Source organism: Larus michahellis, chromosome 3, assembly GCF_964199755.1.
Source record: "Larus michahellis chromosome 3, bLarMic1.1, whole genome shotgun sequence".
NCBI classification, from domain to species: domain Eukaryota; kingdom Metazoa; phylum Chordata; class Aves; order Charadriiformes; family Laridae; genus Larus; species Larus michahellis.
Window position 1 is genome coordinate 102,387,021 of NC_133898.1, and position 12,837 is coordinate 102,399,857.

General features: G+C 38.9%; 1 protein-coding gene across 1 annotated transcript in view; it reads left to right on the forward strand.

Moving 5' to 3' along the window:
* EYS (eyes shut homolog) overlaps positions 1–12,837 on the forward strand; it is an 875,293-nt gene that overhangs the window by 832,409 nt on the left and 30,047 nt on the right. Inside the window, exons 45-46 of the mRNA XM_074581469.1 lie at positions 2,974–3,148; positions 10,913–11,085. Coding sequence (XP_074437570.1) covers positions 2,974–3,148; positions 10,913–11,085 — 348 coding nt within the window. The remainder of the gene's footprint in view (positions 1–2,973; positions 3,149–10,912; positions 11,086–12,837) is intronic.

Here is a 12,837-nt window from a genome sequence, read left to right on the forward strand (position 1 = left end):
CTATGTATCTATTTTGGACAGTTCTCTTGCTGCATTTTTAGTACATCTTGAAAATGCTTGCTTTGTGTATTTTTTCAGTCAAATTAGTACCAAGAGCTTACAAGCAGCTAAGGGAGAGTAGAGAGAAATTTTTGAAAAAAAATTTTTGTATAAGGATATATTAAAAAAAAAAATTAAGCTGACTAATGAAGTCATATTTTTTATTATAATCTCCGAAGTTTCCTTAATCCATGGTTGGTGGCTCGTTGGTGGTTTGTGAGCTCTGCTTGGCTGGGGCGAAGGCTATAAATTAAATTGAGAGTAAAGAAAAGTCATTGACAGAAAGCTCAAGTGTGGTCTAAGGAATCATTGAACAAAAGATTACAAACAGGAAGGTAGTATATCCTCTGTGAATGCACTGTCTTGTTGTGTCTGATTTCAGATTACTTGCATCAAACTGATCTTCAGGAGCAAACTAAGTTTAACTCACAAATTCAGAAACTTCTTTTGAGTTCCTCTTGCGAACTTGGCTCTTCGCTATTCAGAATAGTTGGCAGTTTCTCAGCAAAAGAGGCCCAGAACTGGCAGAGCAAAGGGAATTCAGGTCAGAAAGAAGGAGCATTCATCAGCTGATCCCTCTGCAGAAGGTTGCACAGTGCTTGCTACAACAGGCTTAAATTGCTGCTCTGCTTCATCTGCATCCCGCTGACTAAGAATTAGAAGAAATAAGAAAAATAAATGAAAAAATCAGTTGAACTCATAAAGCTGGGCCAAAACACTCTTGTACCTTCTATAAGCTTTGTTTACAAGGGCTCAAGAACTGTTTCTAACCTAGTTGTTCTGCTGGTACAGTTAAACCAGTCATCAACACAAATGCCAGTTTATTTTTTTCCATTATGACCTTACCAGTTCTTGGGTACTCACTGTGCTTTCCATTGTTTACACAGAGCTCTGGGCTGCTTTCTCTTAGCACTCCAGCAAGACTCAGGAGAACAGAACATGCTTTATCTGCTACTGATAAACAGATGAAACATTAGTTAGGATTTACTGAGCATACGGTGGCCTAAAACCAACACTGTTAAAAGCAAAGAAACAATAATATGGAGATTGCAAATAATCATCAAACTAGGTTATTTTTAAATTGCTTAATAGGAGCTTTTGAATTACCAGTTATGTGTCAATATAAACAGAACTACAAAATGTGTGTAATATGGAAAATGCCTGTCTAAGAAAGCTGCTTTCACTAACAGTGTTCTAACAGTAGTTAAAATAGTTATCTTGCTATAAACATTGCTCATGTTTTGTTCAAAACAAATTATGTGTTTAAAAAAAAATCACAATTGGGCATTCATTGTGTCTTTCAGGTGCAAGTCTTTTTCTTATGGCATTTTAGTGAATCATGCAAAAACTTATATTAAGGGATTTTTTTTAAAAACAGTGTGATACTTACTTGCAATCTCCATATCATATTTTTTCCCTGCTTTTAATATTAAGCAGAGAGCCTCTGGCATTAACCACTGGATACCTACTATTCTTGTGATTTCAAGCACCGTAGGAATTCACGATATCTCAGCTAAATTGTGTAAACCAGGTTTAGAAAAGTATGAACATTTCCAAATACATTACTGTACTGGTTTAACGGAAGTGGTTTAAAACCTGATTTTTAGTTTAAAATTGTATATATTTATGTAAAGACCTGGATGACATTTCAAAAATCCTTAAGGCTACCTTTAAATATGACTCTAAATCACGGGGATGTTCATGTATATTTTGAAAAGTTACTTAGGGTTTGATGCAAATAGATATAATATATGGCATAATCTTCACCTTTGCAGTACCGAAATAGACATGTGGATCTGGAAATGTGATTCAGAAATACTGATCAATTAAGTTAGACCCATAAGGCTAAGATTCCTGTGCAGTCACTAGGAAGAGCAAAGACTCTCCAAAGAGGTAATCCCCAGAAAGCCCACAGGCTTGCAGGAGCTGCCTGAAGGTAGCAAGCAGGCAACATCTCTGCTTCACTCTGAAGCTTCAGCTCCTCTTTTCACTTGGGATACACTTAGGAAATTAAAAGAATGTCAGGACATAGATCCAGGCACTGGCACTCAATCATCTCTACAAATAAATTCTTACAATGGTCCCTAACAAATATTTGGTCTGTTACAACTATAGTTTTTCCAAACAAGTCTTTCATGTATTTAGGGATTTAACATAATCTAGGGACCATTTCCCATCTATAGGCTGGATGCAGATGTTCTGGAAGGTAATAAAAATTTGGTAATATAATTGTGACTACACCAGGTTGCTTGCCCACAGGACTAAGTAACAGGCCCTGGAAGTATTTACCTTACTAGTATACATTAAACTTCTGAATTATTTTCCAAGAATATGGGCCTAAAGGAGCAGCCTACACCTACTTTAAAATGTGGTCATGTGCAACATGATCTGTATCAACCAGGGACAGAAGCACTCACTTAAGAAGGGGGGTATCTGTGTCTTTCCCTGAATGTGTTCTTTTCAACTTAAGGAAATTCAAGTCCACGTTCTCTGCCTACATTATATTAGTCAGTGTTCTCTGGAGAAACTTCTCTGGAAGCAGACTTCTTGGTGTCTATTCTCTTTTTTTCTGGATTTTTTTTGGACTGCTTTTATCTGATATAAATGCATTCCTGTAAGAGCATGCGTATGTAAACACAAAATTACATCTCGTCATTCCTTAGTCACTAAGTTTGTATTCTGTCTGTTCCTTGAGAAATGACTTCTATTGGTTTACCTCATTAAATGAAGGAACTTAGAATCATCCACTCATATGCCTGAACAGAAAGTAGCCGGCATACCTTTAACTCATGTAAATGGTATGGTTGCCCATCCACTGAAGACGTCCTGGTGGAACCTGTTCGTTGAGGGTTGACACTGTCCTGTTGTTTGATTTGTTTTGACTTACTTTATCTGTTTTAAACTTCATTTATTTTTTTTCTTTCTACTTTTGAGGTTGCATTTTTGATATTCAAGTTCGCACTGGCATGAATCAAGAGTTTAAATCACCAGGGACTCCAGAAGGTCATCCCAATTCTGGTCGCAGTGTTGGACAATGTAAAGATTCCCCATGTAGTTTAATAAAATGCAGAAATGGTGGGAAGTGCATAGAAAGTGGCTCTACTGTTTAGTAAGTATATATTTTTTTGTAGACTATGGCATAGACTGATGTCTAGACTAATAACTGTGGTAATTTAGTGGCTTGACAACAGAAGTCTCCAGGAACTTATCATCTTATTAGAAAGAAAGAAACAAAACTGCTGAAGGGTTCATTCAGTTACACAGAGAATTTTAATCTTACATTAATAAAATCAAAACTAAAATATTAAAATTATGTTAGGATGCTTCCTGGGAACCTTTTTAAAGAAATTTTATGGACTGGTTCTTCTCCACTGAAGTCACTGGCATCCAGAATTACTGCAAAATGCATATTTAAGAATGATATTTTTCAAAAACTAAGTGAGCAGCCTAGCTAGCAGAGAACAAGGTTCTCTGAGAACAGGTTGGAGATCTGGGCAAAGAGGAACCTTATGAAATTCAACAAGGGCAAGTGTAGGGTGCTGCACCTGGGGAGGAATAACCCCATGCACCAGTACAGGTTGGGGGCTGACCTGCTGGAGAGCAGCTCAGTGGAAAGGGACCTGGGAGTCCTGGTGGACAACAGGATGACCATGAGCCAGCAATGTGCCCTTATGGCCAAAAAGGCCAATGGCATCCTGGGGTGCATCAAGAAGAGTGTGGCCAGCAGGTCGAGGGAGGTCATCCTTCCCCTCTACTCTGCCTTGGTGAGGCTGCACCTGGAGTACTGTGTGCAGTTGTGGGCTCCCCGGTTCAAGAGGGACAGGGAACTGCTGGAGAGGGTGCAGCAAAGGGCTACCAAGACGATTAGGGGACTGGATCACCTCTCTTGAAGAAAGAGGGATTTGGGTCTCTTCAGTCTGGAAAAAAGACGGCTGAGGGGGGACCTTATCAACGCTTATAAATACTTAAAAGGGTGGGTGTCAGGAGGATGGGGCCAGGATCTTTTCAGTGGTGCCCGGGGACAGGACAAGAGGTAATGGGCACAAACTCGGGCATAGGAAGTTCCACCTAAACATGAGGAGGAACTTCTTTCCTTTGATGGTGGCAGAGCCCTGGAACAGGCTGCCCAGAGAGGTGGTGGAGTCTCCAACTCTGGAGACATTCCAAACCCACCTGGATGCGTTCCTGTGTAACCTGCGCTAGGTGATCCTGCTCTGGCAGGGGGGTTGGACTAGATGATCTCCAGAGGTCCCTTCCAACCCTATGATTCTATGGTTCTAACAAATAGCAAAGAGGAGAGCTTGACTGTCTTAATGTCTGAACGTGGCTGATGGGGCAAAAATAGATGACTTCTGTTTCCTGGAAATGAGTATTTTCATCTAAGAACCCCTTTCTGGAGTAAACCACAGACTGCCCAACATCAGGAAGTTCTGAGCCAGTTTAAATCCTTAGGAACTCCCTTACCTGGCACCTGTGCATCCTTCTTTCCTGCTCAGTCTCTCCCTAATACACACAGTTCTCTGTGCCTCCAGTTGTGATTTCTGTAGATACCTTCCTGATTCTCAAATGCACCTTCCCTGTTCACTCTTCATGCCATTCTGGACTGTTCGTTCACCTTTGCTGTTCCATATCTGCTGGCTGGCCTGCTCATGTAAGACCTTCTTAACCCATTTCAAACAAAACAAGGTGTGTTAGTAAGGATCCCGTGGTAAAATTGCTCAAACTACGTCCATGCATCATACAAGCTGTTCACAGGGCTGATCTGTGGGATAGTAAGCGATGGCAAGAAGATCTGGCCCAGAAGACGAGTCTATGGTCTTTCATGCCTTATCACTAAGTGTAGATGGATCTTAGTCTCCAGACTGTAAGGCAAGAAGGAAGAATACAAGAAGGAAGTATATTTGTAGTTCCAAATTGCTGTTGTGTGCCAACACTTCCATTGTAATAAATCTTGTTTTCAAACACTTTATAACACAGCTGTAAAACCTTTGCTGAGGAGCACTTTTGATTTTGAAAGTATCTGCCAAGATTAATTATACTTGCTTCCCCTCCTGCTTCCACATGTCTTCATTTATTTACATGTATTTGCATAATTTTTTAAAAAAGAGTAAAGTGCTGATTTAAAACATCTGAAGACATGGACTGAAAACACTGCAGACAGCATAACAGATTAGAAGAAAAAAACAGGCTTTGCACTGTGGAGCCTCTGTGTATGATTCTTCTTCAAAACAACAAAGACATGTCCTTCTGTGTGCTACAAAGAAAAGATTTTTGCATACCTGTCAAGCTAAAAGCATTCTACTAACTGTGTGTTGGAGAGAGAATTATATGGTAATTGGTTTCACTGCCCCTGAGACAGATCTTCATCTATAAGAAAACCTGTACAAAACTAGTGCTTCTAAAGCTAGTAAGGCTGTACTAAAATACAAAACCAAAACTTCAAGGAAAAAAATATATCAGGAATGTAGGCTGAAGCATGCAGCTCCCATCTGCCCACCTACACCACACTAAATCCTTGCTTCCACAACTTACCCCAGCTGCGCTAAGTCATCTTCATGTCTATAAGGTACACAGAGCCACCAGCAGCAAGATCTAGAGAACATTTGGAAAGCAGGTGGCAGGCTAGAGTGGCAGCTGGTGACACAGCTACATTGGAAGCTTGATATTAGAGGCAAAGTTCTTTTTCATCATTATAGTTTCATAATTTGTATTCCAGATTTGTTTAGGGATTGTTATTGTAATTTGTTTTTTTCTGGGTTTTGTTTGTTTGTTTGTTTTTAATTTTTAGTGCACTACTACTGAAATGTATTCCTCTCCTCATATTTCAGGACAGATAGATCTTCACAGACTATGTATATGAGCATGCATGTACCAGTAATGGCCACCTTTTTTTCTCACGCTAAAAGTGAAATATTGCCAAAGAGGTGTGGATGTAGCATGTATATCATTTTTGTCAATGTACAGTAGCTGTCAATACGGTCTCACATTTTCTCAGAGAGAACTTCTTTCTGTTTTCAAATCACCGGTGTTCTTTTCAAGAGCAGAGTCCTTGAGGGAACTGGATTTGAGTTTATATATTTTTTCTACTGAAATGAGATCTCTTCAGAGGTTTTTGTTGTTGTTTTGGGCTATTTTTATATCTTGCTTTCACCACCCTGCCAGAAAGTGTGCAATGCTGTTAAGCTGTATATTCAGTTGCTATAGGGATAATGCTTTGATTTAAATAGAAGCAGAAATATACAGCATTAAACTTTACATTCTGCCCAGCACACTACTATGAGCACAGCTACTATGTCTTAACAAAATAAGAGGAAATATTTGAATAATAAAATGAAGAATCTTATATTCAAGGAACAATAATATCCCACATTATTTTATTCATGGCACAAAATCATACAAAGTAGAAAATTAGATATAACAAGATTGTCCATGGTGCATTATGGCTATTGCTTGTTGCTGAAGTAAAAGTATGTCTTCTGTGCACTTTGAACAGAACATCAGACATAATGGGCAGGATTCAGTTTGCTAAATGTAAGCATGTAGTGTCACTTTAGATACGCCTGGGTAGGCCATTTGGCCTTCGGCTGCTGCTTCAGAAGAGCTTAGGACTTGCATAAGTCTTCTGTCATATCTCCAACCCTCATGTGGATTTCTCAGTACTCTATAGCTTTCAAATACCACTAGCCACTTAAGTTTAGGAAATCATATCCCTAGATGGTAGAGGGATACCCCATAAAATGAGCTGCTGTAGTTTCATTATTACGTTAGATTCAATTAGAACCAATTTTCAGTGCAAGGACAGAACCAATCTTTAATGCAAAGACATACTTTTATAGTTTGTAAGGGAAAAGGCATTTCTGTAATTCTTGTGGAATAGTTTAATAAAATTTTCTACTTCTGGGGGTGGATCTGAGATCTAAAAATTGTCATCCAATTTGGCTTATTTAATAGGACACTTTTGCAGCATTCCATTGTGTTCTTTGTTTAAATATAGTTAATTTCCTTCCAGTCTTAATTTCTTCAGACTACAGTTTTACCTTCTAGCCTGAAGATAGACTGTTTTTCATTAATGTTCTAGTTTTCTACTGCCTATATTTAAAGCCACTTTTATTTAGAGCTCTCCTCCACTGCTTAGCATCTTTCAGTTCCAATACAATAAAAATTTAAGAACTATATCCAGAAATGACCAGTACTTTGGGTAGGCTGATGTGGCCAATAGAGACCAATATGAATTTGAGATGTCCTGCAGTATCTGAGTTACTCATACGATGTTGACAAATGTGACAGTTCCTCCTGGAATAGTAGTCAGAGGCCAGATGAGATACCCTAGGGAGTTTCAGATGGCACTAAACCTCTGCCTGGCATCAGTTGGTCTAACTAATTAGGTAAATTAATTGAGCCTCTGATCTCCATTGAGTATATGCACATCTTACACGTAGAGACCTAAATTCAAATGTTTGAGTTTGCAGAGCTGAATCCCTCCTTTACTACTATAAGATTATTTTATTGATATGACACCACATTTGCTAACTCTAGGAAGTTGCAGGTTTGCTATCAGTGAGCATCACATTTTAAACGTGATATTTTCTATGTTTAATGTAAGAATGCTCTTTGTTTAGCTTAGAAAACCACATTGGATGTAAGCTAACTTTCCAGTTCCTTCACAAAAATCCTTTAGGACCTTCAGTTATTTCCCTGTAAGGTTTAAGAAATGCTTCTGGTTTGATTAGGATTTTGTTTAGTAGCATACAAACATATTGCTTACATAGTTTATCAAATGAAATTACTTTTCATGATTTTTTTAAAATGTTGCCTGAATTCTTATATAATAAATTTCAGGTTTTGGTCTGTAATCAGCAGTGACATAAACTTGTTGTCCTTACTTGTTTAGAAACCGTGTTACTTATTTGAAAGTTCAGTTTGGCTTTGGTAAGGGAATTTGAGCCTGGAAAGCCATTCTGTGAACACTGCATGACACTATGAAGCATTTGACAAGAAATAAACAAGAAAAAGGCATTAAATTAAACCATACTTGAACTTCCTATATACAAAAATTACAGCACTTGAAGTGGTGTCTTTTGTTGTATTTCTCTGGGAGCTGTGAATTTGAGAGTTCTTGCTTCCTGCACTGGCTGACTTTGCCATGTATATTCTATGAAGTGCTTCCAATTAAGAATCCTTTGCAAAACTAGGGTATTCAAGATTATCCAGTTTCCTCTCGGACACGCTATCAAAGTTGTATATGAAAGCCTTACTATCCTTTCTCCACGTAAAAATCTGTTAGAGAAAAAGTCAGAGATGTTTTGGCACTTGCTCTTGAGAAACTCAAAAGCTGGAGCACAGAAGAATCAATTTAATCCACGTTCTTCAAAAACCCTGAAAATAGGAAAGTATCTTGCAGTGAGATTTAGCTCCTACAACACATAAACTTAGGGTGTCTCCAGGTGTTTAAACCTTGACATTGTATGGCACAGACCCTGGGATAACTTTTATGGTCTTCGTAGGGTGTCTAGAACAAGTCTGCAGTTCTTCCTTCTTATCTGGTAGTTTCACACAGATCTCTCAGATACACCACGGCACGTCAGATGGCACTAAATGCCTGTGTTGAGACAATTGAATGCAGCACCTCATCATTAGAGTTATGCATGTATTGGTTTGTGGGATGGATGGTGCTCCAGTTCCCCTGACTCTTTCAGCTGGATCGCTTCTGATTAGCATGAGCTCGGGCACCTACTCAAAGATCCCATTGCCTAAACTTGAGCATTCAGTGGTCTGTCAGAATCTTGTCTCCCTGGTCTCAAGCTGCCTCTCCCGCATACCTCTAGAAAGGCAACTAGAGGCCATCTGGTCTCCCAACGTAACATAAAATTACGTGTCTTGACCTCAGAATGAATCTCACCTCTTATATCTAAAGGAATTCAAGGAGCGTCTGGATGATGCTTTTAGTCATATGATCTGCGAGGAGCAGGGAATTGGACTTGACAATGATTATGGGTCCCTTCCAACTTGAGATATTCAGTGATTCTAAATGGGTCTTTAAATCCCTGAGAGTCAAGGCACTAGAGATGTTGCAAGCCACTGGGTCCTCCTGGTCTGGAAAAACAACAAGCAACCACAACCAAGAAAACAGAGAAAACTAGACCAGCATGGCAGGCCACATTATGGCAAGGATTTGAAATGCTGCCTCTTCCCTTGTATCTGTAGTTTAGGAAATTTTAGATCTAAATTTCTCAATCCCAGTCCAACTTGTTTGGGAGTGTCAAGTAGGAGAGGTTGCATCTATTCATAGACCTTTGCCACTGTAGACCACAGCAAACATGTTCAGCTCTGTGCAAATGATTTTCAACTCATTTAAAAACCTAGCTTTTATTAGGTCCTAAAAGACAAGAATGAAAAGAAACTTAAACAGACATATGCAGACACAAGCAAGGGGAAAGGGAGGAACCTTTGAGTGTGCTGCGCAACCGCAGTACCTTCAGCTCCAAATACCCTTCTTCATAGCCCAAGAAATGGATATTTCTGTTTGCTCACAGGGAGTTAAATTACTTCCCCTTATCAGAAGCTTTCGTGCATCAAAGCATAACATTTATAGCTGAGACAGAAAGCATTCTGATGCTGTCTTTGATGAATTGAGGTGCTTTTGCTTTTCCAAGGTCCTGTCCTCTTTTCCCCTTCATTCCAAATATCACTCTGAAGGGCTGCTTGGCTGTGCTTTCTTTACATGTTGTGGTCTAATCTCAAGGTTTGGTGAAACAGCAGAGTTTCACAGATTCCTTATTATGCTTTGCCCAGAAACAGTGGGCTGATTAATGGAGAAAATGTAACTCAGTGAGTCTGAAGAAAAAATTCAAGATTTTGCACGTACAGAAAAGGACATGGACTAAGAATCAATCAAAGTAGACGAAGTTTCATTCTTAGCCTTGAGAGACAGAACTTCCAGGAAAAGCCAGTAAGTGCTTTTATTCAGGGGAATAATTTTTCCGTCATAAAGTGTCACTAAATCCTAAAACAAAAATAGTTTAGCATGTTTCATTTTAACTATTTTGGAACTTTTTAGTAAGGAGGGAATTTTAGCATCAATTGTATTTAACAATTTGTATAAAATTCATACTAATTTTAGATTTACAGGTTAATGTGATTTTTTTTCTTATATTCTCCTGGCCTGGATGGAAGAAAGGCATAAGGAGTAGTGGACACTAACAATTCCAACGATTCAGTCCGTTTAGAGAATTTGCTTATGGCATAGATTTCCAATCATAGATACATAACACTGATTGCCACCTCTTTCATGGTCAAATCCACTATCCTTTTTTCCATCAAGTGCTTCACCAAACCTACCTCTAATGTGCCGATTATAAGAATTTAGCAAATGAATAATGTCTAAGTGAAAGGCAGTTGCTGACAGACTCCTGTTACTAGCTAAAATTTGGAATTGTTAGCAGTTCCCTGATACTACCATCTGTTTTTATTTTTATGGCTGCTCTTCACTGCTTTCCTTTCCCTTTTAATGTCCACTTTGACTCCTCCTAGTTTATGAAGCCAAAGTCTTTTTGAGTTATTTGTAGAGCAAAACACAAAAAAGCTACAAGCTGCCTTTTTTATTTTTTTTATTTTTTTTTTTACGGGTGCTAATATTGTAGTTCTAAGATTGAAAATAAAATGTTTCCTACTAGGTATGGTTTTCTTTTACAATAAAATAAACATATCAAAAAGTTAAATGAGAAGTTTTGTTACTACACTTTTCTTTTAACCATTCTGGATCAAATGACTTAATGTAGGTATCCAAACTTGAAAATCTTTGTTATATTGCTACTGATATTTGATTTCTTTAGGTAATAATGTTGCATTCTTTCCTTTCACTTACCCACCACAGCTGTGACTGCCTCACTGGGTGGAAAGGTGCATTTTGCACAGAAACAGTGTCAGTCTGTGAACCAGAGCACCATCCTCCACATCTGTGTAAGCAAGGTGGTACCTGCGTGCCGCTGCCTAAGGGCTACACATGTCACTGTCCCCTTGGAACAACGGGTACATATTGTGAACAAGGTATGTCAAATGGATAGTACGCCGTACGTAGAGTTATGTGATAATAAAAAACACAGTATTTTGTAATATATCAATGAAATGTGACATAGAGACACAAAGTACAAAACAGATTTTATTTAAGGAAGTGGTGCTTCTTTCTGTTGGAAAAATCAAGTAATTTAAAGCTATGAATTGTTAGTGTTTTCTGACTCCGCTTATTTTTAACACCATTTGTTCCTTCAGTTCTTTGAAATCAGTCAACCAAATTCATGAGCAGTGCGGCATTGTCAGAGACTGAGGGGACAGGAAGCATTGCAGAGCAGCGTTATAGTGCTCAGTTCAATTCCAAAGCTCACCATGATGAAGTATGTCGAGAAATACACTTAAGACCTCAGTAGTACACTTCTGAGTACGCTTCAGAAGTAGGAAGCACCTGGGACCTTATCCAATTTCTGCTGACGCTAATGGAGAGGTTCCTGTTGACTTCACCAGCTATTGGGTAGGCACGTACTGAGAATGATGATAAAAGATGCAAACATCACTGTAATGATCTTCAAGTGTCTGTTCTCCTTTGGCTGTCTTCCAGCACGTCACCCTCAAAGTATGTCCTCAGTTTGCCGGTTTTGCATTTCTTACCCTCAAGTATAGGAATCCTTTATCTGTCTGTTCTCTTCTCTGAGAGATTGTACCAACGCATATTCGACAATGTGGATACACAGGTGCTACAAGCTCAGGGGCTTGACCTGTAAGTGTCTGAAGTGCCTCTCTGTGCAAGGGGTGTAGTACACTCCGCACTCTCTATTCCACAGCTCTTAGATTCTAGTTAATATTGTACAAGCTTATGTTTTCCCTTCGAGAATCTCTCTTTACGTCTTTTGGACAACTCCAGTTTCTGTTAAATAGCTCCCTCGTCAAACTGCCTGCCAAGGTCCAGCCTCCCTTGGTGTGCCTACAGAACGAGTTGCAAGCACAAAACTGACAAGCTGAACTGCATTTGACCTAATTTGCAGTCCCAGCCTATAGATTGATACAATTTTAAAATCCCATCACAGAAAGCACTTGCAATTGGTAGGCTCAAATCAAAGAGAATATAGCTTCTGGAAAGCCATTGTTAAATTCTTTATTCCATGTAAGAATGGGCTTGCTCTATTGCCTCTGCTACAACAGCTTTTCAGGGCTCTTTGTATGAACTTTTCAACTTTGAATTCTCATTTCAAGTGATGTTTTCAAAAGTAACGCCATCTGGATTCAGGACACTGATCACCAAGACATGTGCGCATAAAACAGGTGATTAATCAGGTAAACGCTCCCGTGTTCTGTTTTCAGAATAGATTTGGATCTTCTTATGATGGCCACTATTACCGGTACAAATAGCTTATATCTGAGCAACAGAAAATTGTATTTCTTGTAGATTGTCATCCTTTTAGTAATTCCTCCTCCTGGTAAACACATTAGAGGGTTTCTCTCTGTTTTATTTAAAAGCTTTCTTTTTATGAATAGGGACTATGGGTCCTGACCAAACTCTTTGCCCTGCTTTTCACCTTACTCTGGCAGAATAATGAATTATCATGAGATTTTTCAAAGCACAGTTTGCACTTTTAGTGGATGGCAAATTGCTAAAAAACAGCTGCTTATCAAGATTGAATATCTCATCTCTGGATTGATGGTGGTTATTGGAGCCAAAAGAAAAAGAGACAGAGAGCAATGAACAGCCCAAGGGACCAGGAGAGAACGAAGGGAAATTAAATGATGAAGACTAACGAATGTGCAAGA